At 42.1% G+C, this 27,808-nt stretch overlaps 1 protein-coding gene across 1 annotated transcript; it reads right to left on the bottom strand.

Annotated features, from left to right (window-relative positions):
- On the bottom strand, positions 1–27,808 carry KREMEN1 (kringle containing transmembrane protein 1). The gene is made up of 9 exons (XM_074159635.1): positions 27,730–27,808; positions 17,807–17,969; positions 13,598–13,689; positions 8,008–8,132; positions 7,230–7,383; positions 3,442–3,774; positions 2,659–2,817; positions 849–933; positions 1–163 (listed from the first exon to the last, which is right to left on the bottom strand). Exons 1-9 carry the CDS (start codon positions 27,806–27,808, stop codon positions 1–3), a joined length of 1,353 nt encoding a protein of 450 aa, XP_074015736.1.

The raw sequence follows: 27,808 nt of genomic DNA, 5'->3' as shown, positions 1-27,808 counted from the left end.
TCAGTTTCCCACTAGTGGGTTGCAATCGTCTTGCTGACTTCGAAGCTTTTTCTTGAAGATGGATATGGATGTGGAGGGCTGGTAGAATATGCTCCAGATCTCACCAGCAGTGGTGACCTCCCCGGAATCTCCCCGTTCAGCTGCAGATGGGATCGGGTGGGACCTGCGAAACAAGCGTTAATTCACTGTGAAGGTGCTTGGGAAGACCAAATGAAGGGTCTTCTGTCGCTAGCATAGTTGCTACCCTAATGAAAGCAGTGACATTCAGCTAAGAAGAATGTAAATATTCTATTGCTAATTGCTATTAACATAAATTAACTTCCTTGTATATTTAAGCCTCTTTGTGGTATGTAAATACAATATTCAACAGTTACAACTTGTTGATAATTCCCCCATCATTTCATTCAATGACTGTCCATCTAGAGGACACAAAAATTACTTGGTGTGAGTATAGAGAAACATAGTAATAAAATTATCTTGTTTTTAATAGGCAAAAGAAATGATACAGGTTAAGTGTCACACCATAATACAGATTTTCATTTTTGTAATTCATCTTTGAACCATTTTCAGTATTTCAGTAAAAGAAAGTAGGTATTAACTAGCCTACATCTAAAATTTTTTTCTTGGTTCCTCAATCTGGGATGAGGTTTTAATTTTTTTCCTGCAAACCATTATCATAATTAGACCTCTTCCCACCAATGCTAGGTGTCTGATTCCTCTTTGCCATATAACGTTGCTCAGTATGAGAAACCTTTTTATTCCTTAAGATACAAATCTTGTCAAAACAAGAGCAAAAGAGATATTCTGTTTCTGTCCATGCTCCAGGGACAGTTTTGCTCCATACTCACCTCATGGTTATGTGGAGAAATATCTTTGCTATTATGGCTGTAACACTTAGGATTAGCAGTGCTGTGAGACTGTATATTGTCCACTCTGTAAAAGAGAAGAGGGGAGAGGGAGAAGGAGAAAGAGGAGAGGACATTCGTTTACTTACAATGTTTAAATTGTACAAAAGAACTGCAAATTACAGTTGCACAAAAGAAACACAGAGCTCTCTGATGCTTTATTCAAAACTGTAATTTGAAGATGCCTTAAACCTTTAAGTGTTTTCTGTAAAGACTGGCAGAGACTGTAACTCTCAGTCAGAACTGGTTTTTCCCATGCAGGACTGCTCCCCGTAAAATTGGAAGCTGGGAAAATTCAAAGCGTTTGCCAATAAAATTATCTAACTAGCATCTAGGAAAGAAATCAAAACTCACTCAGAGGACAATTTAAGAGCAGACTAAACAACATACTGGAATATATGCTATCAGTAGTAACTGTGTTTGCAAGGAGATGGCCTAGTTTTATATCAGTAATTATGTAAGTAATAACTAAGTATGTTTGTTGTTTTTTTGGTTTTTTTTCCCTTTCTAGAATCAACTGAGATGGATGATCAATATTTGTGGTCTGTTATTTTATTACCTCACACTGAAGGCTCTTGGGTCATTGTATTTTACATTTCAATTTAGTTTTGCTGACTTCAGGCAGGACTTACAGAATAGCTTGACAGATCGTAACGCTGGAACGATTTCAGAGGTTGGGGGCCAAGGGGAGCTGATTTCTGAATTATTAGATCAGCTTTTCATTTGTACTTCCGTAATCTTGCAGGGGGAGGCTACAGCACATCGAGACGGGAAAAGGGATGGCACTAGCATATAACTCTGACATATTTAGCACAGTGAACAGCCTTATAAGGATCTTGTATTATTAGAACAACTGAATAAAGGCCATCACCTCCAGAAGTCCTGAAGCTCAAAGGCGCAAAAAAAGGAAGCGTAAGTTCCATCCCACCCAATGCCCCTTCCCCAAAGCACTGGCTGTTCGTGATGATTTTAACACTATTTTCATAACTGCGGTGGTCACTCAGGCACCAGCCCGGGCCCCAAGCCAGAGGTTGTGCCCAGGACCCTGGGCATGGTCTGCAGCCTGGCTGGGTACGTGGGGATGGGCAGGCACCTCCTGGCGCTCTGGGGCTGGAATTCAGACGGCTTCGATGGAGGCCCAGCTTCAACAATATGTAAAAGCAGATGCCCCGGGTAGTTTAAAGACAGGAGAGACCAACAGCGACATCCACCACGAGCGCATTTCCAGCCTTCAATCATTTACCACTCAACAATTTCCTGAATGAAGTGATGTCTCGAAGGTGAGTTCTAGACACGTGACAGTTCTCACTGGCATCTCCCCGCATCCATTAACTCACTTCGTCCTTGCGTAGCCCTCTTTGTATTATTGCTGGAGCTTTTGTGAATTGGGATAAGTGGGATGCATCCAGCATTCGGGCTCTTCCAGACTCTTGGAAGAGCTTGCTCTTTTTTTCAGCACCTTTTGCCACCTCTATGGTAAAACCTGGTCACTGCAGCAGTTGCTAATAAGGAGGCTGCTCTGACTCACACCTTATTCTGACGTGCTTTCATTCTCAAGGACTCACGCTACTTCGATTTATGCTGAGAAGTGAGTTTTAAACAGTGATGAGGGCAGCACAGTTAGCGGTAATTAGACTAAATGAAAATTCACGGTGGATCAGATAATGTGGAGGAGGAGGCAAAGGAAACAGTGACTCAAGATTATGTTTTGGCAAAATGTTTTTCCTGTTTCCACATTTTTTTGTAACATTACCAGGCATGGAGCTGCTAGGATGACTTGGGCTGGTTGTGATGACATAAAGTATCTTTGATGACCGGGCTGTGTTGATGCTGAGATTTGCTTGTTCAGCTCTCTTCTCCGAGAGGGTCTGATTCATTGGAATGCTCTTCTGATGCACGTTGTCCTTCACAGCTGAAAACACAAGAGAACAATCACAATAACATTTCTTAACAGGTATAATTGGACTCTTATTTTGTGCTTGTAATCAGGTATACACTGCTCCCTGGTTTATTTAAAGAACTCCAATAATCAAATTATGTCTGATGCCAGAAAAAGCCTGTACTTCACCAAGTCAGGGTTCCCAGAACTTTTCTGGAATTTAATTGTTCATCGTAACAGTAGGTACAACTCAGGGACTAAAATGTTTTCTCCTGATGACTTTTGATCTGAGTGGGACAGACCGTTGGAAAGAGCTGAGTTGGACCAAGATGCAGATGGACTACTCATTTTTTTTGTTTTGTTTAACTTTGTCATTTTCCAATCTGTTTTGAAAGGCAGGTATATATAGGGTTGAATGTTCGAAAAGTTAAATTTTGCTATTTATGACATCACTAACTGGGTGTTCCAAGTTGAGAGAAATTTTAGGCAAGCTTTTACCCACTGAGCAGTGGCAACAAGATAGATGAAACATGAGACATGTTTCAGACATGAGAGGGAAAATATTTGCTCTTTTTTTGCCACTTCAGAAATCTCCTGTGTGAATTCAATGTTTTAACGGCTCATTGAAAGGTAGAAAAGGCAAAGTTAGCCTCTTACCTCTGTATCTGATGGCAAATCCCTGCGCTTGATTGATTTCATCTGAGAAGAAGTACAAAATGACAAAATCCAAAGAGATGTTAAAGGTGTGGGGAGGCCGGTTCTTGCCGTTGAAACGAGCTAGAACGTGATAGGTGTAGCCATCCAGCAACTCCACCATATCCGTAGCATCTTTGATTTCAAAAAGCACAAAGCTGAAGTGGATTTGAGATGCCCCTGGAACTTGTATGGTCCAGTAACAGACTTTGCCTGTGCCGTATGTGTCGGGAAAATCTGGGGAATAGATCACAGCGGTAGCAGAAGTGTAGTTCCCTCCACAGGCACCAATATGCGCTGTGAAAAGAGGAGGAGAGGGGGAGAAATGGAAAAAGAAAGCAGTTACACATTCATTATGCACAGCTTTAGCACTCTGTAGATTCTAATACTCAAATGAAGGTGCAGACTTGCCACCCCAGCAGAATGCCCAGTCTCTGGGATAGGTTTTCTTTGCTGTCGACAGCTCTGGGAACAGAGCTGTGATAGTGGGTTTGCCGGGGACATGCTCCTTCTGTCTCGGTGCTCTGAGACCTGTGTATCAATCTTAAATACTGCAACTGCCCCTTGTCCATGTGTGTAACCAGATTCCCTTTCCACATCCCTGCAGGAACAGGATGATAAATCACTGATCCAGGGACTCCATCCCCATCGGGCAGGCAGGGAAGTGGGTTAGTGACTGTAACTCCCACTGCCAAATTACTGAAATTCCTTCACAGCTTTATCAAATTGAAAAAACTTGAGGTTGGAAGGGACCCCTGGAGATTGTCTAGTCCAATCCCCCTGCTCAAAGCAGGAGACATTGTCGAGTTATGATTTGAGTCTCCGAGGATGGAGACTCCACGACCTCCCTGGGCAACCTGGAAGGTGTCACCCTCACCGTAAAAAAAAAAAAAAAAAAAAAGCTTTTCCTTATGTTTAGATGAATCTTCCTGTGTTTCACTTCGTGCCTGTTGTCTCTTGTCTATTCACTAGATAACGCTGAGAAGAGTCTGGCTTCATCTTTACACCCTCCCATCAGTTATTTACACAGATTGAAAAGATCCCCCTGAGCCTTCTTTTCTCAAGGCCAAAGAAGTCAAGATCTCTCGGCCTCTCCTTGTATGAACCGCGCTGTAAGCCCTTAATCACCTTTGGGGCCATTTATAGGTGCTTTTTAAGCATCCTGCCTTTTGATCATATCCAATTAATATCTTCTGACCTTACCTTCACTAGGTAACTTGGACAAGATCCTGTTATGAAGAAAATCTTTTGGATTTGTTGCTACCTTTTATGTCCAAAACAAGCACACGCCCAGTAAATCTGTATATTCCTTGACAGCTATCCAGATTCCCAGTGCAAACTTATTTACCAGTAAATCCAGAAAGAAACTCAAATGCTAGCCAACTGACTTAATATCTATATATACACATATATAATTTTTTTAATGTATGGTATATAGCTATATATGCATATATATGTATTTATGTATATCCCCTAAATACACACTATTGTATATCTATTATATATACATTATTATATAATAACGTATTTCATGACAAAACTGTTTGGATCAGTTATCGCTCCCCCATATCTAGGCTGAAGGACTGATGAAGCAAAGTAGAATTATTTGCTCTGAAAGCTTAATTAAAGCCCTGTAATAGAGGCCTGTAAGAATGGAAATGAAGGAAGCAGAGTGTTTTGAAGTGTCTCAGTTTTCACAGGCCTCTGAGAAAGAGCTTTAATAAATACAAATTAAAAGGAGCTCGGAGAACGAGGACAAGAAGCAGCATATGTCTGCCAGAAAAGTCATGTGAAACTATTTCTCTTTTTCTGGAGTAAGGCCTGATTGTAGCCTGAGCAAATCTCACACTTCAGTGCCGCGCGGTGAAATCCTTCTAGAGGAACTGAAAGAATATGAAAGAAGAATACAAAGAATGTGAAAGGCCCCACAGAGGTACTAAGCCCCATGGAGGATTTTGTGTTTGGCATTTACACCACGCTATCAGAGCTGGTGATTTAATCAGATAGATCGAATTGTTTGAAGAGACTGAATAGATTGAATTGATAGAATTGAGATTTGTCATTGAGAGAGCAAATTTCCTCTTTGCAAACGGCTTCTAGGTATTGCTACATTTGGCTGTGCTGTTTGTAATTACTGAATCACACGATGTTCTTCCACCCGGCAATATTAACCAAGAACGGCAACGACTCCTGCTCCACAGCTGCCTGACAACGTACAGCATTGCCCCATATGGGATGGAAATGCTTTCCCCCGCTCATTTCCTTCTAGAGCTGGCAGAGCTCTGTGTTGTGGGTCAGAGCGTTACGGCTGAGTGTGACAGTACCACACGAACACATGAGGTTAATGGCAGGGTGCGCGGGGGAGTGTACAGGGATCTGGGGTGATGGTTCTCGGGATACGACATAATCTGGAAAAGAGGAACGAGGTGAGGCGGTGTTGGTCATCAGTAATAGAAAATAGGTGGCCATTCCAAGGATGACCTCTCCTACCCGGCCACAGTTCTCTCCCTTGCTGTGTATCAGAGGACACAGCACAGGTCCTCGTGGTAACACCCTGCTGAGCTCTCGGTCAGGCAAGTAAAGGAAAGCTTCACACATCAGAAAGTCTTTATCCATCAAGGGTTTGGGAGCCAAGAGCAGAAGGAGACAGAGCATGCGGCAGTGGGAAGCTAAAGACTAACATACTATCTCAACACTGAAAGCAACACGCAGCTCAGGTGCTTCTCTTACAGAATCACAGAATGGTTTGGGTTGGAAGGGACCTTAAAGACCACCCAGTCCCACCCCCTGCCCTGGGCAGGGACACCTCCCGCCAGAGCAGGTTGGTCAGAGCCCCGTCCAACCTGGTTTTCTCTTCGTATCTTGTGCAGAATTTGGAAGTGAACAGAGTAAGTCCTGTCTCAACTGAAACCTCGTTCTGTCTCATGAGCTGGGAACCAGAGTCTTAGAGTAAGAGATGGGAAGTTTGGTTGTGTGATACAAGGTGGAAAATGATGGCGGGTTTAGTTCCAAAAAGTTTATAACTCAACTTAAAAGGTAGCTTCTGCACCAGAGGCAGCTGAGATCTGAGAAGCAACGACATATTGGTGCATCCTGTGAACTTTTCCAGTATTCCTGGGAGTACTGGGAGCCTGCACTGGGTACTCATACCGTCAACCTGGGAGGTTACACAGCTGGCACTGGTATGGGTAGTGAAAAGAGGAGTAGAAAGGAGGGTTTCTATGTAGAAGAAATGATGAAATCAGCAATGGTCATAATTGCAACGGAACTTGTTTGTACTTTTGGGGTCTGCTCCTTCCCTGTCCCAATTCTATCACACTGCTTCACGCTGTGTTAACTGGGGTATAGCAAATCTCATCTGGTTTAATAAAAAAAACCCAAGTAGATTGAAATTTTATTTGAGGTGCCTCACTCAGTCACCTCTCTACTCTCCGGTACAATCAGCTCCAGAGGAGTCTCTTGTGACATGGTGTTTGTGATGGCTGAGTTACACCGTTTGTGGGGAAGGAAGAGACAACCTCTGGAGCGTGAGTCAGTCGCCCGGGCAGGCGTCATTTCTTGGAAGAGCTACTTCACATTTTTAACGGATGTGAATTTTACACAGAAATGGTAAGAAGCTCTTTTTATACTGAATTTAGGTGTTTTGCTGTTTTGTGTGCAACCATTCTCTGGGCATTTAAACCCTTTTCCCTAATTTGCTGAACATTTGAGGCCTCTCCTTTGGGCAAAACCGAGCCTGTTTCGATACTTACTGTCAAAAAGAATGACTCTGCCATCCCCACCGCAGGGCTGAGTGTGGTCTCCAAAGCAAACACTGTTGCATTCCGTACTGGCTGCCTCCCCATATCTCCAGTAGTCGGGATTATTTCCACAGAAACAAGCATAACCTGATTCCATGCCTGCAAACTTTGACAACAAAGACGCGTAAGGAAGGGAGGGATGACACTTAAAGGAGTGACAGCGGGAGGCTGTATGAGCAAGAAAGCTGGCAGCAGAATCTGCGCGTTTCGGAGATGTATAATTAGTTAGAGGTCAGTGGTCCCACCACAAACTGTTTTTGTTTGAGCTGTCAGGATGCTACCGAGACTAGCGGGAAGGATGGACTGGAGGGCAGTTAGGGCACCCTGTCTGTCACTCATAACTGCAGGCAGCGAGCATACTTCCTCCTGGCATCCTGGAATTACTAATTGGTCGTTAGCCCAGATTGCTCTGGATGCAGAGAGAGGGCTTAGAGTGGGGGTGAGATCTTAGACCTCCTAAAGGTAAAAAAAAAAAAAAGTGGGGGGAATGACACCAGAAATATGATAGAGTGCTTTAGGAATATTGCCATCTTTTGTCTTTGAAGGCACGTTAGCATCACAGAAACATAGGATTGTTCAGGTTGGAAGGGACCTTTCAGATCATCCAAGTCCAACCATCAACCCAACACTGACAAAACCCATCACTAATGCGTATCTTGTAGTTTATCCCAAAATAAATAATCTAAAAACTTTATTTCTTTTCTTTGTAAACGTATGTCAAAGAAATCACCTTAAATTGCTGACTCCGGCAGGAGCTGATGCATGTTTGGATAGTGAGTTTATTGGAGGTCTCACTGGTGCCGGTCAGAGGTGGTGGCTCTCCGTGATCCTTGTAACACCCAAGATTCCCTGGCACTGGCAGGAACAACAAAAAACAGTCACTTCAAAGGCGTGCCCGGGACACAGACCGCTTTATGCACTACCTGGTCTCTCAGCAGCAATCTCTGCGCTCTTGTCTCGATTTCGCAGCACGGGAAACGTCACTCTACGCTAGATCCTTGTCATGTTTTCCAAACATGCCCAGGGATAAATGACAGGTGGTGAAATAGCATCTGATCTCCTTAGCAATGTACCTGCAATACTCGGCAGCTGTTTTCTGTGAGCAGCAGTCATAGGGACAAGATAAATACCTGCTTCACTTTTCCTGATAGAGATGATTAAAAAAATAAAAAGGCATTAAGTGGGTTTGGAGGTTTTGAGGGTTTTCTGGACTATGATTACACATATTTTAACAACGTAAATTAAACAATGTGATTTCTGGCTGATCTTTCAAAACAATGAAGTTCTGGAAGTTTTCGAAAGATATTTGAGGAAGAGAACCGAAACTCTTTCAGGCTGGAGTTTGGCAAGTTTTATGGGAGGGACTACATACTTATATAGGGGAATTTCCTAATATTTAAAACTCAAATTCTGACATAAATTCAAAGTATCATATTTTATGGTATGTAAAAAGAGCTTCAAAGTGAGCAATATTACTTTTTTTTTTTAAAGAAACATCTATTTATACTGCAGTAATACAACATTTCAAGGCTCCCTCGTCACTATGGGAGGTCAGAAAGAGTTTCCCCCCTTCGGCGCATAATTTGTCCTCTGTTTTTGCTTTGTTTTGTTTTTGCACTTTTCATCAAAGCACTGGGATTTAGCCATGGCTACTACAGAGAGGATGTGGGGTACAATGTAGTGCTCCTCTAATGGCATAAAATTATCCCTTGCCGACTTGCCATATCTGCTCACATACTTGGAATTAAATCTCTTACCAGCTCTGTGGTCAGATATTTTTTATCCCTGTGCCAGACTGACAAGGATTATTTTTTGCCCACCTAACCTCCCCGGCTCTGGGTAACATGGGATGTGGTCACAGAACTGCTCGAGAGCTTTCCTTATTCAGTCATTTGTTATTTCAGTCCCTAGTAAACGCTGAACTCTCTCTTGCCAAGGTCTTGTGGCACAGCACTGTTTCAGGTTTTTGATTGGGGGGGAAATGCTGGGTTTGGGGTTTTTCAGCCTCTGATGTCTGATAACATGTGGATTAACTGTTTTGGGACTCCTTTTGAACCAGCCATCTCTTGAACAGGGGGCCCTTTTTTCTATCAGATAACCTGTGTGTTAGTAACCTGCTCCTATATACTTGTACTTTCACATAAATACAGTAAGAATGCTTTGATGCTTTTTTACTGCGCACTCTTGTAGAGTAGTCCTGACATTATCTCTTCATTGGATGCTGGAAGGCCCATTTCTGGGATTTCTTACACATGTCCATGTGCAGCTGCCATTGAAACAATGCCTTGAATTCTGAACTTCTATTTGTCTAAATCTAACAAAGATGGTCTCGTCCTTATTCTTTTGGAATATTATAAACTGAGCATGGAAACTGATGTCAGCTCACCCTTAAAATCTGAATCACGCTGGAAGAGTTAACAGCTCTGCCTGAGAACTTCTCCCAGACTTAGTCTATGGTGCCTACAGCAGCTTCCTTGTTGTGAGGAAGAGGGTTACTATATCTGTTAGTGACCAGCAAATATGCTGCTGTGTGTATGGTTATACTCCTGAGGAGGATGATTATAGTATTATAAAGAAGAACTAATGAAGTTGAGAAGAAAATTCAAATATGTATATTTTTTGAATAATTAGATAATGTTGCTTCAAATATTATTCATAAAATATTTTTGTTTTCTAAGAATGCTACAATTTCAATTATAAACACTTCCATGGAGTTAACGACTTTGATATGCCCTGCAGCAACATGCATATAAGTACCGAGACTTCAAGTTCCAGCCTGATTTAACATACCTTTGGAAATCCCCGTTTCAGCCCCACCCCAGCTGAGCACAGCTGGGCAGAAAACTCCAGAGAGCACAGGTTTTTTTGTACAGTTCATGATTTCACTGCCCTGAAAAAGCTTCCTAGTTAACCAACCTCGTTCATTGTCCTAGGAGACCTGGGATTTCCTAAAACCACATATTTTATAAATATTTGTTTGTTTGTTTGTTTTTAAAGTATCTTTATTGCTGAGACCCTTCAACCTTGTCTCCAGAGGATTAGTACTTCAGTCTTGTTCCGTGCTAAGAAACTAGACTGAGTAATTTGAAAACTTCCTACATTTTGTAACTAAATCAAGCGTACCGTTTGGGTATATCCTACAGCTAATTGGTCTCTTTGGTGTCGCAGAAGTATTTTAACTTTCTTGTACCTAGCAAATAAAATTAGTGTCATGTGACTGGGAATAAACAGAAGAAGCATCAGTCCGGCCTAACAGTGAACAGCAATTTCCACGCCAGTGCCCAGCTCTTCAAATTACACTGAGATCAAATCAACAAACTACATGAGCCCAAGGACGGATGCTCAGCTAAAAGCACTTATGTAGTCCCACATCAAATGTATCATAGAATCGTCTAAGTTGGAAGGGACCTTTAAGGCATAATGAGGTCCCGGCAAACACCAGAGCTTCTGCATATTACGTGTTAGGGCACATGTATTAAAATATGGAATTCATCCTTTTGAGCTCAAAGCCACATCCCAGCTCTGCTCATCTGGCTGGCTTTCAAGAGACTCTGAGCGTTTTGCAATGGTCATATGCACCAGAATAGGGTCTCAAATGGTGCGAGCTCCTCGCTGTTCCCTTCTTAAGACACATACAGATCAGTCTTACAGAGTGATCAGTGCAGCTCTGTACAACTTACCTGGCTCTGCCATTTAACACTTCATCAGTATTTCAGTAACAAATAAATCTATTACACGACATACATGCACACAGGAAATACAATTCCAGTAATGAGATCTGTTCACGGTGAGAGACTCATGCAGGCCATGAAGATGGAGATGCCATTATGCGGGGCAGCAAGCCTTTCTCTCTTTTACCTTTTGGGAGCGTTAAGTTGTTATTTCCTTTTAATTTCAACCTAACCCCGTTAACAAAGAGACTAAAATAGTCAGGACTAGCTGCAACGTTGCAAACAAACCATCTAAAGCATTCAGTTCTGAATTCCCCATGTGAGATGCACATGTTCTCTCAAGACTCCGTGCTGCCTTCTTGCCTTTTAATTTTGTTCATGTCCATTCCAGTCTGCTCAGCAGAGCAGCCAGGAAGAAGAGGAGAGGAAGAAAAGGAAAGACTAAGCTCCTACCCGGGTAACTACCACTGTCTTGGGAGATGGTTCCCATCCAGCCTCGTCTAACGTTGCTAAATCCCGTGCAGCATGTTGGCACACGCAGAACACCAGAGCACGTTTCTGAATGAAACGCTCTGTGTTACGTACAAATATTAGCGAACAAGACACATGATATAATCGTGTGAAATCATCACCATAATGAAAAATTCTGAACTGTAGGTTCTTAATTATTGCTACAGTGAATCACTGCATGCAAATCTCTCTAGGCAATCAAGATGCTTCATGTTGCTGGCATTGTAGTGGTATTATGTGGGTATCATTTATAGGTAAATTATGCTCCAGATACTTGTCTTTTCTAGTAGTAAATATAATTATGGAAAAGAAGCTTATATAAAAGACAATTTTTTTTTTTACTTCTCTAAAAATTTCAACTAGGATTTCTCTACACAATTGCTTTCTTGCTCCATCACAAAACTCAGTTTTGTATTATGCACTTCACAAGTTGGTTTTGATGGTCCTGTGATTTACCATCATGCTTACTGAAAACAGAAAATCTGGTAAAGAATAAAAGTGTTTTTTTTTTTTTTCCTTACACAGCTTCACAAACCATGAGGTTTGTATTAAGACTTGGATGGGCTTGCAATGTACAGTTTGTTCTAAATTGCTGCCATTTCTTTTTCTAGTATCCAGTTTCAGTGCAATGCTTGAAGCAGCTGCTACTGGTCAAAAGGACATTTTGTAAATGTAAGTCTGGATTATCTGTGCAAGTAAGTGTCCAAGTTTAAATCCTCCGCTCCCCACCACAGAGAAAATGAGTGGGGCTGGTTTTAAAAGGATCCTTTGTGTAGAACAAATGGAGTGGAGAGAATTTGCCTTTCAGCTTTTTCACTGGTGCCATATCCAGAGAATTTGTTAACATCTGTGGTCTTTAAAGAAAATGCAAATTCTTTCATTTTAGACCAAGATAAATTTCTTAATTAGGAGGGTCATGTTTCCTAAATAGGACCTGGTATATTAGAAAAGTAAGAGTAAAATGTCCTCTGAACAATGAGTATCGGAGTGTTGAATGATTGTGTGTTATTTAAATTAGACTCTTTAAATCTGTACTTAAGTCTAGGTAAAAGTCAACCAACTTAAGGTCACACTTAAATATTTGTTTCCCTAGGCTGGAGATGTGAATCACTCGCTCACATTCATAAAAAAAGAAAACTGTGGGCAAAGTAAAAAAACCACTTGAGATCTATTTTATTTTGTTTGGCTTTGTTTTCTTAACTTCAAGTAAAAAATGTACTTCTTCCAATGGAAAGGATGCCTATGTACAGACAACTGCTCTGACAGCATACACATAAATTATCCCTTAGAAATAGCGAGTACTTGCACAGAAGTTAGGAAAGCAAGTAAAGGCATTAATGATTAGACTTAATAAAAGGTGTAGTTAGGCATATTTTAAAGAATGTGATTCTTGGGAGTTCATCCTGGAGCATTCAGGAATGAAAATTTTGGAACATATTGACACGAATCATGACAAAACCTCCACACTTTGGACAAGGTAAATAATATAATACATTAAAAATACTAAATACTGGAAGGAAGCTTCAGGTGAATAACTTGTGTATTATCTGTTAAAAAGAAAATTGAACAAAGTCCAGTTTGGGGTTTCACAGCAATGCTAAATATAGGCACCTGCAAGGAACAGGATTCCAGCCCTGAGTTCCCATAAACCTAACAACTAGCCGCCTCTTCCCCATGTCCTCTCACACTGTCTCTGTTTCTTTCAAGAAATTCTGTGTATGATGTATTATACACATTAAATTAATGCCATCCATTTTACAAGCTAATTGCAAACAACGGACACGTACGTACCTTGTAAAAAATTAATTAATAATTTCCTATTTATTTCTGTTCTCTAGATTTTAATAAATGAATGACGTATATTTCTATGGATTAAAAAAAAACTAGCAGTACTTCCTAAGTTTTGAGTGATTCTCTGTCTGGTATTATTTGTAAATAATAGGATAGCAATGGAGGAACGATTCAGCAGGTTTGTCACTAACTGTAGAGACCTGTATAAAACGTTGCTTAGTCTGCAACTGAAAATAAGCTGATTTGCCTTATTCTAGTTTCTGTTTGAAAATTGCTCCCCACTGCTGTTTAACTGCCAATCTCTGTGCAACAGAGATGCGGGCCTAAAAACCTGCGTGGTGCTCTTACTTCGGCAGGATGGAATCTCACAGTATTTCCAATATATTCCATCCTCGTGCTCTGCAATGTAGCACCATGGGCTGACATCTCCATCTGGGTTCCTGAAAGAGGAAAATAGAGAGAGTGAGTAAAAAGTTATCAAATAGTTTCAAAATCCATGTAAAAATAAATCTTACTAAGCTTCAGTGTCATCATTATTTGGCTCTAATACCTATTGAATATTTAACCATATACCAAGAATAATGCAAAATCAGTCAGGAAGTTCAGATAACTTTGGTTATTACAGTACACAGTAAGCACAAAATGCTAGTAATGTCAAAAAAATAACTTATTTTTCCTTTAAGTCTAAAAGGTGCAGAGCTATTTCTGGACAGTAATGAGAGAGAGAGGAAGATTTTCAGCCCCACATCCTACGTACAGGTTCATTAGGCTCCTAAACTTGATTTTTGCCTTGATACAAAAGAGTCCAGACTCCAGCTTTCTGTATGATGACAAAAACATTTCTCCAATAAAGTGTTCTGGGAAAGACTGAGGTCTTTTCTTCCCCTTCAGTAAACCTAAATAAATCTCTTCCAGTGATCTGATATATTGATGGATAATTTTTTATGTGTCCACCATTATTCTTTGCTGTTGTGCAGACCTAATTAGTTATTAGTTATTTAAAGTTTTTTCTACGCACACTTTGAAAAACTATTCACTAATTAAAAGATCAATTTAAGAGAATAAACTGGTATTTTGGACAGTCAGGTTGAAATATGACCTTTTCTTGTAACTACGGCCAACTGCAATCTTTTATCATGTACTTTGGCATTAATTCTATTAATTAGCCCCCCCCCCTACACTGAGATGTCAGTTCACCTGCACGTTGACATTCGGACATATTAACAACTCCTGGAGGGAGATCCAATTTGAGAACTGCTGGGTATGGGTTTTGGTCAAATAACTGAAGACAAAATAGTTGAAGACAACCGGTGAGTTGAGTTCAATTCAGCTGAGTAAAATGCTGCTAGTTAGGCTTTCAAACAGAGTGGGAAAAGTAGTGGACGAGGAAAGTGTGTGCTGGGAATTTAGGTGTAATGGCAGAGCTCCCAGTGCTCTAAAGAAAGAAGACAACTAAAATAAAGGAAAGCTTGTACTCAAAATAACACAGTTTTCCTTGTTCTCACAATTACAGGAAATTCTGGATTTACACCTGCATGACAGAAATCAGATGTCTGTGATTGAATCATGGTAATGGCACTCCACATATAAATGCCTTAAAATGCAAGGAAATTGCAGAGAAATGTGATGAATGTCTTTAGAAATCTTTGCCTTGAACCTCAGAAGTGCCTACAGTTGGGAAACAATTGAGTGTCTTTCAAAATCTCCCAAAACTTCAGTCTGCATAATTTTGTTATGGCTGAAATGAGGTTTAGTGGAACATTATGAGGCATTTCCATCTTAACAGGGTGTCTTGCCGTAAACAAAGTATTCCAAGTAAGGACCACCCATGGAGAGATAGCATGCTTTTGATCAATGCTTTAAGTGTAAAATTAGATTATTCAAATATTATCCCTAAAATTGAACCTCAAAGCGATGTATTATGCCTTAAAAAAAGCCTTGTGAGGTACATGTTGCCTCAGAGAAGGGAAGACGAACTTGTCCATTGTCACCAAGCAAATGAATAGCAGAGACAGAGCTAAAACAGCAGTGTCTTCCCTCAAAAAGCCTCGACAAGATTTGCATGCTAAAGGTATGCTCTGACACTTAAACAGTGACTTTCCAAGCTTTTTTTTTCAACAGAGTATGAAGTTAAAAAGCATTGATTAATTAGGACCATCATTCCATACACCTGTGGGAATATTCCTGGGGCAAGTGATACAGCACAAGGAAGGCAATGGCTAACCTTCCAGTCACACTCCATCTCAAAGAGGACAATCTGACACGTGGCAGATTGAGGGTAAAAAACTGTATTTGGTAATCGAGACATTTCTCAGGCTTACATACCAGATGACAGGCTTCTTGCTCCTTGTAACACCAAATCCTCACTTGCTAAGTGAGATTCTAGCAAGGATTACTTGAATACCTGGATAAACATTCAGTCTGTTCTGTACATTTTTGCATGGCTTGTACCTGCTTTGCTTTGTACGTGGTTAATACGTATTAAATTAGGTTTATTAAATTAGGTTTGTATTAACCTAGTGATAGGACTGAGGGGTATTGGCTTCAAACTGAAAGAGGGTAGATTTAGATTAGATATTAGGAAGAAATCCTTTGCTGTGAGGGTGGTGAGAGCCTGGCCCAGGCTGCCCAGAGAAGCTGTGGCTGCCCCATCCCTGGAGGGGTTCAAGGCCAGGTTGGAGGGGGCTTGGAGCAACCTGGTCTGGTGGGAGGTGTCCCTGCCCAGGGCAGGTTGGGGGACTGGGGTGGTTTTAAGGTCCCTTCCAACCCAAACCATTCTGTGATTCTAAGTATCACCCAGAGATGACTGCCAAAAGTAAGACCCTGTAGATACAGTCTATCTAGGATACCGCCACACAGCAACAATCAAAATTACATTCTTGATTCTACTATTTGTATCAGCGTTGGGCTGAGGGAGGCTATGAAGTCAGTGTGAAACATTTTTGATGGGAAGACAGCCTTTCCAGTGCTCACATGCCAATTGGATACTAGACAGCTTGATGGGTTTATTTGGTTTCCAGGCCATTTTCTACAGAATGCCCAACTTATATGGTGTTTCTCTTGTAGGAGGTGTTATTTTTCTTTGCTCCTGTAAGACACTGAACTGATTCAAAAGAGAGTCAATTCAGAACTTGGCAATAATGCTGAATTCTCTGTGTATGGCTGAAAACAGCATCCACTGGTGCAACACTTTGAACAGCGTTATTTCGAAGCACTGCTGCAGCCACGGGAAATCCCAAGTAAGTCTTTTTCTTCCCTGTCCTTCACCAGTGTTCTTCAATGAGAAATATCCTCCCAAGTCATCTGCTACCTGTGACAAGACCTCTCTTCTGTGCTTTCTTACTTACTCTCGGTTAACTGGCTGGCCCTGTCTCTGTCATATTTTCTTGAATGTCAATTTCTGATTAAATATGGAAACGTTCTTGGATGAAGAACCAGAACCCTATGTTCGTGACATAGCAATTGTGCTGAAATCCTGCATATTAATTTTGCCTTATTTACCCTGATTTATATTGCTTTATGATTTATTATGATTATGCTTTATGATTTATTTATATTTATGATTTCAACATGAAGGTGGCAAGTGTATAGGCTCTACCCTAGAAAGCCTACAACCTGCTAAGTAAAGGCATCTTCCAGGAGAACTGAGGTGTGATTTGAACCTTCTCACAAAGGAGACATTAGAGCTTTACTTGCTGTGCTCCAGGTAACTCAGTTCTTAATCTCTTGGTTTAAACATCTCCATCCCCATTACCCAGTGAGTAAGAGACACCGCTCAACTGTATATGCATCCTATATGAGCTGATGGTTATCACTGTTTAAGAAATGTATCTATCAGGTTATTCCCCACCTATTTCTATAGCAAGTATAGATGGGCATAAAAACTTAGCTGGTCAGTTCTCTGAAGGCCTAAACATAGGTTCTTATTTGGCTCCTAAATTTTGCAGTTCTCATTTCAGTTTCATTCTGAGATCTAACTGTAGTTACGGTGGACTTCTCTAGAAGGCAAGGGAATGAAAGTTTATCTGCCATGGTTTGAGCTGGAGTTGTAACCACTGACAGTTGAGCTTCTGAATTCAAATAACAGCTCTTAAGTCACTGAACAGCTAACGCTCACTGAGAATTTTCAGTGACTACATTAGCACAAAACTCGGAAATCTAGCGTGTAACAGAAGTAGGCTTGCGGGTGAGGGAAAAAACCCATAATGTTCTAGAGACTCCTACAGACATTCACTAGCGCTTCTCTAGTTCTGACTTGGATCAATGTTTTTTATTATCTCCGCCTTTTCATTTAAGTAATCCCTAGTCTTTCTCCGTTGTGCGAAATTATGGACTGGATATATGATGTGGACTTTGGGTGAGAGCTGGGCTGAAAAAGTTATTCTACTAATGATGCTTGTCAATCCAGGGTACTGATTACAGGATAAAAAATGACTGTTAAATATCCATGGTTCTGACGTTCTTCACTGTATGAAAGGAGGCTTCCTCATTTTGTGTCAACTGTTTAAATTAACACTGGTCTATAGGCAATGTTAGTAGCAATGAGATATTTCTTACCTGCAATAGTTATGCTCTCCTAGCCCGCCCTCCCCATTGGGATATTTCAGAGTATTGTATGGATGCTCAAAGGTCTCATTCCAAAAAAGACAAGGTTTCCCTGCATATTGGGAGGTCTGGTTCTGAGTGCCGCGATAGTCAGCCCCATTCGCTGTGTAACATTCTGGGAAGAAACAGAAACAGAAAAAGAGAGAGGATGTTTGTAGGGTTAGTGCTGTGGTGTTCTCCCCTTGCCCTCTACCCCGTCCTCAAGAGGCCACATTCCCTTTCACTAACGTGTTTCCTGCATTGTTTAGGCAACTACAGACGCTGTCTGGGATTTAAGTTTTCCCTCAGAAACATCTACTGAAGAGATTGTGAATTCATTACTTTACTAAATAACGTATAAGACAGGTCTGATGAGTGGTTAATACAACTAACATGCATTTTCTGAATAAGCATACTACATTTTTTACTGTTTCCCCCTTGGTTTAGTCATTAGGAGGAACCTGTATCTTGTTAATTTTCCAAAAATTAAATTAGATGATGTTATCAGTCTGCCACTTATCAGCATGCCACCCAAAATCTCATGCCAGTTTAACTAGAGTTGTGAAAATCTGTACTTTACAAAGTGAAAGATTTTGTAGGCATGGATCTTGCAAACATTTACATCCTGATTTAGAAATATTCTTAGGCGTTTTTTTCTCTGGCTTGAATTGCCTTAGAAAGGGACCTCCTTCAGCAAAATATAATTGTGATACTGTGATTTGCTACTGCAGCATTTGTGCTTTCAGATTAAAACTTACAGGTCAGTGTTCTTCTGCCTCGCTCATATTTTCTCCCATTTATGTTTCTTTTCCTAACTTCCTAACAGTCAACAAGTTAGAAATCAAAGCAGACAATGATTTCTGTAGTTATTAAATACACTATCCCCTTCTCAGCTGAACTAGAAATCTTACGCTGCCTGGTTTTGCTGTGTCTTATGAATGACATCTTCTCATCAAATAAATATTCATATTCATGAACAATTTTACCTTTACTAAAAATGCAAAACATTTTTGGTTAAAATGTCACCACTGTGAGGGTGACAGAGCATAGGAACAGTTTGCCCAGAGAGGCTGTGGAATCTCTGACCTTGGAGATACTCAAAAGCCATGTGGCCATGGTCCTGGGCAACCTTCTTGAGCAGAGGGGCTGAACAAGGTGACCTCCAGAGGTCACTTCCCACCTCAACCATCCTGTGATTCTGTAACCATCTTCCAGAAACAGTCATTGTAATTAGTGTACCATAAATAAAGTCCATCCTCTTTATAACTGATACTCGGTAACATTTATCATCCATGCATTTATCTAGAAATAGCATTGAGACAGAGCAGTCCATGACAGAATTAAAACATGTCAACATTTCTTTGTACTGAGTAGCATCAGGGAAAGTCACTAATGATTCCTACTAACTGCTGGCTGCAAAACCCTCTTTTATCTGATGGTGTTCTCTGCAGAAAGCAGCTGCAAAGACGTTCTGCTGCCCCGAGGGGAAGGGCGAGTGCTCTCAAGTGGAGTGTGCTCATCCCAGGTGTCCCTCACCAGATGGACTTCACAAAACAAGGCAAGACAGACCCGTGTGGCTGCAGTTAGGAGAGGAAAAAAACCACTCCCAGCTTAATCCTGATACTAACAGTACGCTTTTTTGTATTTAGAAATACCATGGGAGAAGGGAAAATGTATCATTAAACCTGTGCCTTTGAAATGAGTTTAGTCTGGGCCCACAAATATCAGAATGGTGCAATTATAATGATTATTTCACAGTTTTATTACACAGCAGATGAAAGCTGATGTTTTTGTGCCTTTGCTGCGTGTTTTCATGCCTAGGCAGGTTAGCGTTGCTATTAAATGGAATTTTGTTGCTGAAGGCACACAGGAGAGGTGTCTGCACAGCCATGAATGTACACTGCTATCATCCTTGGACAGAAAGCTATCAAATTTAACAAAAACAAGCTTGAAGTCAATATTCCTCCTTACTGTAATTTACCTGACTGCCTTAACCATGCAGGTGAGCTACATAAATTTACTGGAAAATGCAAATCTGAGTTTCCAGTATTTAGGCCACCACAGATATTTGCATAAACATATGAAAAAAACCCACTTTAAAGCCACCACAGTGTTCCAACTTTCTTCAGTACTTCTCTTGCTTTGCAGTTAATATATAAGTTTTTCTGTGCCATAGGTGAAAAATATAAGCTGATGAATTTGGCGGAAAAGAGAGGAAAACATACTCAAACCGGATAAACAAAATAACGTACAGTATAAAGAAGCAGTTGTGAGAAGTGATAAACACATCCAGGAAAGATGTCCACTCTAGCTTAGTGCTGTAACATTTATTTTTTTCACTTCTCACTTCTAAAGGAGAAGCAATATGTACTAACATTGCTCAGAAATGTAAGGAATGCTACACTACCTGAATGTGATCTGGCACACAGGCTCAGCCGAAGTTAACATCAGCCCATTTTAGCATCTGCTAAGACTGGCCCATGCTTTAACTTGCAGCAGCAACTGCCTTTCATTTTCACGTCAGCTTTTTTTAAAAATAGATTTTCTTCAAACTTCACTACACTAGTACTGTAAGGACATTGCACAAAAGGAAGAGTCGGAGCTCTCTCCATTCCTCTGAGCTGTAGGTTTTTGTTCCCCAGACAACAGGTAGCTGTAACGGAGCCTCCTGTGTTCCTTGCACAACCTGGAGATTTGGGGAAAATGTGCCGGCCAGGTTGTAGCGAAGCGCCCCTGGCTTTGTGGAAGGGGGAGGCTGTGACACCCAACATAAAACCACTGATTATCCCAGAAAAACTGAAATGGAAACTTTAAGTTATGGAAATTAGCATCTGTTAGCAAATGAAATATGTAACTTTTCGTGTTACAGGGAATTTGCTATGAAATTTTCATTTTGTTAATGATTAATGATAATTTTGCCATAGCAATGGAGTGCAATCTTTTCAAGTAAGTACTAGCATTTAAAAATCAGGCCCTCAGTCCTACATTCTTTTGCCTTGAACAATCAGCTTCGAGATCTGCTGAGATATATTTTGTCCAGTTTTCTATAAAATTCCTGCTAACATGGATGCAGATCTCTCAGCATATTCAATATCTTGGCAGTAAACCTCTGAATTCTTCTATTTATCACACATAGTGATTTCACCATATTTTGCTGCACGGCAGCCAAGACACTACCTTAGCAATCTCGCTATGAAATTAATGTTCAAATGTATTGAAGGTGCAAAGTGAACGTTTCATCTGCAGACAGGCCACTATCCTCTCCATTTCAAATCTGGAGGCTGCCCTTTAAAGACAAATGTCCTAAGAGATTCTGGAGGAGGTTAGAACCTCCGTCCTTTTTGTCTTGCACCACTGGTGTAATAGTTCTGGGAAAAGATGAGCTTAAAAAAGGCCAGCCATATTTGTCTGCACCAAACTAATATGGAAGAGGTTATCTAAATAGAACAGTCAGAAAAGAGCAGACTGAGCACTCTTGGTAAAACTCTTGGGCTTACTCAAATTACCTGATTACTGTGGTAGATTACAATCATGTAGAAGGGAAGGGGAAAAAAAATAAAACAACCACCAACCACCTCTCCTTTACTGTTCTGGCACCCACCGGGTCCAGCGGCCTTATGCTGGCTGACGCCTCCATGTTACTGTAGGCCATGAAGGCCTTTGCTTGGAATCTAACATCAGAACAGTGACTCAGGGAAATGAATACCACCTCTCTGAATTTCAGCAAGCCTTATTCCTTCAAGTTTTGTAAAACTTTGGTATACTATGACAGAACTTGCACTGTATCCTAGTTCTCTCTGGGTGGTGAAGGGAAGAATGGGAGCGCTGTGGAGGCTAAAGCTGGTGGCTTCCTAGAAGGCATCAGGTTGCCACCGGGCTGGATGGATTTTTCATGTTGTTTCCATCCATGCACGCAGTTCATGCTCAGTTTAAACTATCCAGTCAACCATAAACCTGTATCAAATCACCAGGGTTTTAGACAGTACACGGAGGAAGTTGTGACCATTCAAATCTTGAAGTCTCCGACCTCCTCCTATTTCTCAGCTCTCAGTCAGCTGGGTTTCAGACATAGTCTGAAGTAGAGGCTTGGTCAAATCCATGATTAACATCAATTTCTGTGATGACTTCACTCTATTAACTGCCTAATGACCCTGCTACTTCTACTGTTTCACGGGGATGTCAAACGGGATTAATCAGAGACAGAACCGTTGCAGCAGCCCTAGTTCTGGAAAGCTGGAAGGTTCCAGCAGGTCCTGTTCAGGATCACGCTTGTGAGTGAGGAAACATGGAGAGCAGTGTGTTGTCAGGGCTGGTTTGTTTTCAACACGTCAGGTGCCATGGTTGACAGAAAAATAACTCTTTTTGTTTGGTGTTTTTTTTTTTCTTTTTTTTTAAATGAACCCTGAGACTAGATAAGTACATTTTGAGTGGCAACTGCTAGAAAGAAAAACCAGAAAATAAGCCTGGGGACAGTTGTCCACTCTGAGTGAATGCTCAGTGTGTGATACAGGTTCACAATTAGTTTTATTAGAGCCAGATCAACATTTGGAAGATCAAACAGCAGCTGTAATAGAAATTTTTTCCATCTGTCTCGGTTTCTTCTTCGATGTAGGGACCTTACAGTGATCATTTCTGCCTTTGTTACTTTGGGACTGTATGGCTGCCTGCGCTCCACATGGGCGCCACTTTAGCATCATTTGAAAAATTAAGGTAGTGCAGAATAGAACAGACTGGCTTTTTTACTGAATGAAGCACTGATGATAGAACACTGACATTTCGGGGTCTGCGCTGGCTTCCAATGGTTTTCTAAGATGGCCTTTCAAATATTGGTTTTAATCTCTGAAGTCCCTGATGGCAAGAGGCCCAGTTACCTGAGAAACTCTCATTTCGTGCCACATTACCACAGACAGAAACAATACAAACACGGGAATTTCATCTGCAGTCTTTTCTGTACAGATGGGATGAAAAGCAGAGAAAGCAGCTATCTACTGCTCAAACACTCTTCCTTTCCTGGCTGACAAGTGGGAAATCTTATAAATCTTCTGAGCGTTCTCCAAAGCCCGTATTTTCTCAGAGACATATATTTAGTGACATTACAAATTGCAGACCGAAGAGCTGGAGGTTTCAGGATGGTTTAAGTGACTTCTTAGAGTATTCCTCTAAGGTTGGGGCACGTACATAGCTTTTGAGACTGAAAATTCAGAATGACAAACTTGCTACTATTTCACTGAAAAAAAAAGATAAAGTTACTTTGTTTTGTTTGCTTTTCGTTCTGGGAGCTACTTGGAGTGCTGGCTAGTGGCCGGAGAGATGAAAGGCTGACAATTCTCAATCAGAAACTAGCCTACCCAGGCCAGAAATCATCCTACTGGCTACTGCCAAACAGGAAGCAAGGTTTTCTCTTAAAAATCTGCAGATTAATGAAAGGTAAATGAAAGTACCCGCTATTTAAATCTTGGGTTTCATTACGGCGGTGTGACAGCCAGAACATTAAACATTGCAAGGCTGGATCAAGAAAGGTTCCTACAAGCGCCTGCTCAGCTCTCCCTTGCTTTTCTTAGGGCCTTTCAGAGGAGTCAGAAAAACGCTGGAGCATAAAATAAGGATATGGAACCGGAGGTACCAGGTCCGGTAATGACCAGGTGTCGGTCGCCTGATGTGTGTGCTCGCATGGTGTTCTGAGACGGGTTTTAAGTCATTTCCATTCTACCTCGACTGCTCCCCTTGTTCTTGCTGGGGACTGCGATTTAAGCACTCCTCCTTAAATGAAAGCACTGTATCTAGGTGCAGATGGCAACAGTTACAGGCACTAACCAGATGCTGCAGCCTCTAATTTGATTGAAAGGGTATAATTAGACAGCAGAAACACTTCAATGAGAGAGCAACGCACAGAGGAAAGGGCAGAAACCACTTAAGTGATGCCAAGATACCCCGGCAGTGACAGAGGCAGGGGCCGGGGGTGGAAGGGGCAGAACACCACCAAATTACCTTCTTCGGATGAGAACGTTTCTGTTTCCCTACGGATGCGAATAGGGATTCTATTATCATAGGTTGCCACAGTTCTTCATGTGGGAACACTGATTAAAACCAGAAGAAGCTTCAGGAGATCAAAGAGACAAATATGGCTTCTGTGGTCATTATTAAAAATATTTTTAGCAGTGTGATGGTTTTCTTTGAAGACGCAGTTTTATCGATTGAACCAAAAGCTGGTTTGTGTACTGCCATACCATTGGCCAGGGAAAAAACCAGCTCATTCCATAGGACGTTACGGTGTAAAATAAATGTTTTGGGGAAGTATCAGGCTGGTTTAGACCTACCCAGGCAAAAAATTAGTGCAGCATTTTTACATTTCAATACTTTCCTATTCCAGTTAATACTAATACAACAAAAGCCCTTATGCCAAAATGATCAGGTTTGAGTGCCTGTACTGTAACAGCAAGAAAACCCACAACGCAACAGTTGATACAAACTAAAGAAAAAAAAACCTCAGGAAAGAATGATCTTTGTTTAAAATTGCAATCTTCAGAATTGCTAGGAAATAACTCCCCATCTGATAAATCAGCCAGTTAAATTCTGACGTGATGCTCACCACTTGGTGATCACTCCTCCTTTGCAGCACAGGGGCTCTCTGCGTGTAGTTTAAAAATCACCTCATTGTTATTTAGCATTGGTCCAACCCAAAGAGTCATCACAGCAAACACTCACCTGACGTTTGATCAAACCTTGACTTGAGCATCTGTCTGCCCTGTGAGAATGTGCATTCCTGGGAATGTACAGACATGTGGAGTTCCGTACCTGTGCTCCCTGTGTGAGTTGTTATATATGTGATCTTGCTGTTCTTCTGGAACTTTGATTACTAACCTCCAAGCTAATCACTTTTTCATTGCTCTTCCTTTTTTATTTTTAAAGGAAAAAAAAAAAAAAATAGGTAAATGCTATCTGACTGGCCAGACCTATTCTGGAATACGTTGGAAGCAGGCAGATTAGGCTATGAGTGTGAGAGCCAGTCATCATTATTTCTAATGCTTAAAAGTATGTATTTTGTACCTTTTTTCTCTTTATTCGTGCAGTACAAACATGGTAGATTAGCCACAGTTTTGCAGCTGCTGGCTGGTCCCAAGCTGCGAGACGGAAACACACTTGCTTGTCCTTGTGATTCTTTATCACTGGAAGTAAGAATGTATGATGTGGCCCCCTAAGAATTTCTGTTCCTTAATACACCCATTTGTTTTCTTTCTTTGTGAAGTTTTTAAACTGTTGTTCCATTGTCAAGCGTGGCAGACTCAATCCCTTTGGAAATTTTATCAGGATGGGCCATGGCCACCATGGGGATGGAGGGAGCGGTCAATAGCACACCCATGATGGTGTGATATGACAAAGAATGCGCATTTTGCAGCTGGCAGCGTGTAATCCCTGCCTCCCTCCCACTTCTTCGGCTCCATCCTGCCTAAATCCATTCCCGTAACTCCAGATTTTTGAGTTATGCTCTATGCATGTACAAGCATGACATGCTGAAGTGTCGGACTAACTATTTCATTTTCTATCTGTCTGGTTTAGAAATGGCTTTTTGAGTATTTCCATGACGATTGCTTAAGGCATATCAAGTAGAACTGCTTCTCTGAGTCAGCCAGACATGGGCAGAAAAAGATGACAAGAGACAGAAGGTTTGTGAGAGAAGGCTGGAACAGCAGCTCAAAGGAGAGACTCAGCTGGAAAGAAAACCCAGGACCGGGTGAGCCAGTACTGCCAAAGGGAAAGGAAAGACAGACTGATAATCATACACATTTCTGATTGAGAAATTAAACGAACGCTATAAATACAGAAACTAGAAGCGAGATCTTGTTGCACTGAGCATATAAAATAACATTTGTTCACTGAAACTAACATTTGCCGAAGGCACTTCCATCTCTTTGGCCTTGTAACACAAAACTCACCAAATTCAGACAGTCCTTTAATGTTAGGCAATCTATTCACCCATCTCTTATTTCTGATTCACTTGAGAAATGTGGTATGACTGAAGTTTGAATGCTGCAAATGTCAGTGTTTGGATTAATGGGAACTGTAAGATATCCCAGAGAGAAGCAGAAACATTCTGTGAGAAGTAGCACAGCGCTATGCGCAAAACCGATTGTTAACTCCCTCTAATTGCCGACAATTGGAGTCATTTTTCATAAGGCAAGCCCAGAAGTTAAAGTTTCTCTCCTGTCTTAGCAAATGATGGTGCAACGCAGTCTGTATTTTGACTGCATTTTAGAACAAACCTATTAAGAGAAATGCATTTGATAGAAATGGAATAGGCATTAAAAACATACCCTGTGACAAACGGCCTTACAAAAGACATTACTGTTTGTCATTTCAGAGTTCTGCCGGCTTCAGGTGCACCCCGATGCAGCCAATCCCCTCTCGGTCCTGTGGGATTGGGGGGTCAAGAAGAAGACCCCGAGGTATGGTTTGTGCAGATTAGCAAATCCACAGATTTTGTACCTGCCCTGTGAATTAGAGGTCCTCGTTGAAGTGCAGGTCTGCACCGTTACCAGCTTCTTTAGCAGAAGACACACAGGTGTCAGCACTTTCCAGATCCACTCTCCTTTGCCCCCCTGCCCTGCAATCGGAGGCATTTTATATCCTTCCCCCTCCCCCTGCCCCAACTGCTTGTGCTCAGGCATCTCTGTCCCTTCGGTGGCCACCAGTGCATGCCATTAGAGGTTGGCCAGAGGATGGAAGTGCAGGTGCGTGAACAGAGAGAATCCTCTCAGTCGCCTTCAAACCAAACCCTCGCGCTGGGGTCTGTCCCCACTCGCTGCCACGCAGCCGGCGGGGAGGGACGTGGTCACACATGGGGTGTTCTGTCCCCAGCTCTGCCCACAAACCTTACCGAGAAGACGTTCTCCGACTAAAGCAAAGGAAGGAGGACCTACTGTGTACACCAAACATGTCCTAGCGGTACCGGGAGCGCTGCTAGACGTGGTCTAGACATGTCCCTCTCTAGGCAGCTTTCTACATGCTTATCCGAAAATACTCTCACATTATACTCACTTCAGGTAACTTCTGAAAAGTTGTAAAGTTTACCTTCTGAGTTCCCTTTTTGGTAAAAGGCTTTTTTATTTTCCTTTTTCCCTCTGAGAAAGTCTACGTAAGTATTTTCCAAATCTAATTAGGCACATCTGCAAAAACTTGATGAGCAGATATCTTGCTCATGGCAAAAGGAAGTAGAGCAAATTCTATGTTATAAAGAATAACAACGATTAGAATATGCAAAATGTGCCCCGGAGGACCTTGCACCTGATGGCTGTGACACCGCGACCACCTGGAACAGCCCCTCCAGTGCTTGAAATCACCAGTGACAAGGGAGGCGAGGACAAAAGGGCACAGAGAAATTGTATAAGGGGAAAAACACACACCAACAGGTAGCGAAGCTCCGGGCTCCCCACATCCCTTGGCCGGCCGAGCACCTGAGGGGTCGGAGGAGCCAACGCGGGTGGCACGCTGCAGACAGGTGAGGTGGCCACGCTCCGGGGCCCGATCCTCCCCTGCTGCCACCCGTGACTTGGTTTCCCAGTGAGTCCCATTTGGGGACACCCAGTGCCCCCAGACCCCACGCTGCCCTGTCCCCCCAAACCCGGCCACGGAACCGCTTCGGCGGCCGAAGGGGCTGCCCCTCTCCCTCCCCCTCACGCCCTCACACAGGTCTCCGCGCTCCCGCAGACCCTCCCGCACGAAAATCGCCCCCCCACCCCGCCCCACCCCTTGCCCCGCACCGACCCGGCGAGCGGGAAGGGTCGCCGTGGCCACCTCCGAGAGGTGCCGGCGGGGTCCGGGGAGAACTGCCCGGCTCCCTCGCCCCTCAGAGAGCGGCCCCAAAGGCCCCCCAACACCGCGACGCCTCCCTCACTCACCGGAGAGAAGCGGGTCCCGGCAGCAGCTCAGCGCCAGCCCGGAGAGGGCCAGGGCGGCGGCGAGGGCGGGGGGCTCCAT

This window comes from Numenius arquata, chromosome 16, assembly GCF_964106895.1.
Source record: "Numenius arquata chromosome 16, bNumArq3.hap1.1, whole genome shotgun sequence".
Taxonomy (NCBI): Eukaryota; Metazoa; Chordata; class Aves; order Charadriiformes; family Scolopacidae; genus Numenius; species Numenius arquata.
The sequence above is the reverse complement of the archived record's forward strand: the minus strand, read 5'-3'. Positions and strand labels throughout refer to the sequence as shown.

Coding starts and splice junctions, on each gene's coding strand:
- KREMEN1 (XM_074159635.1), bottom strand. CDS start 27,808: ATGGAGCCCCCCGCCCTCGCCGCCGCCCTGGCCCTCTCCGGGCTGGCG. Junction 2,818..3,441: donor ATTTGCCATCAGATACAGAG/GTAAGAGGCTAA, acceptor TTGTGTTTTCAG/CTGTGAAGGACAACGTGCAT. Junction 934..2,658: donor TCCTAGCAGCTCCATGCCTG/GTAATGTTACAA, acceptor TCTCTTTTACAG/AGTGGACAATATACAGTCTC.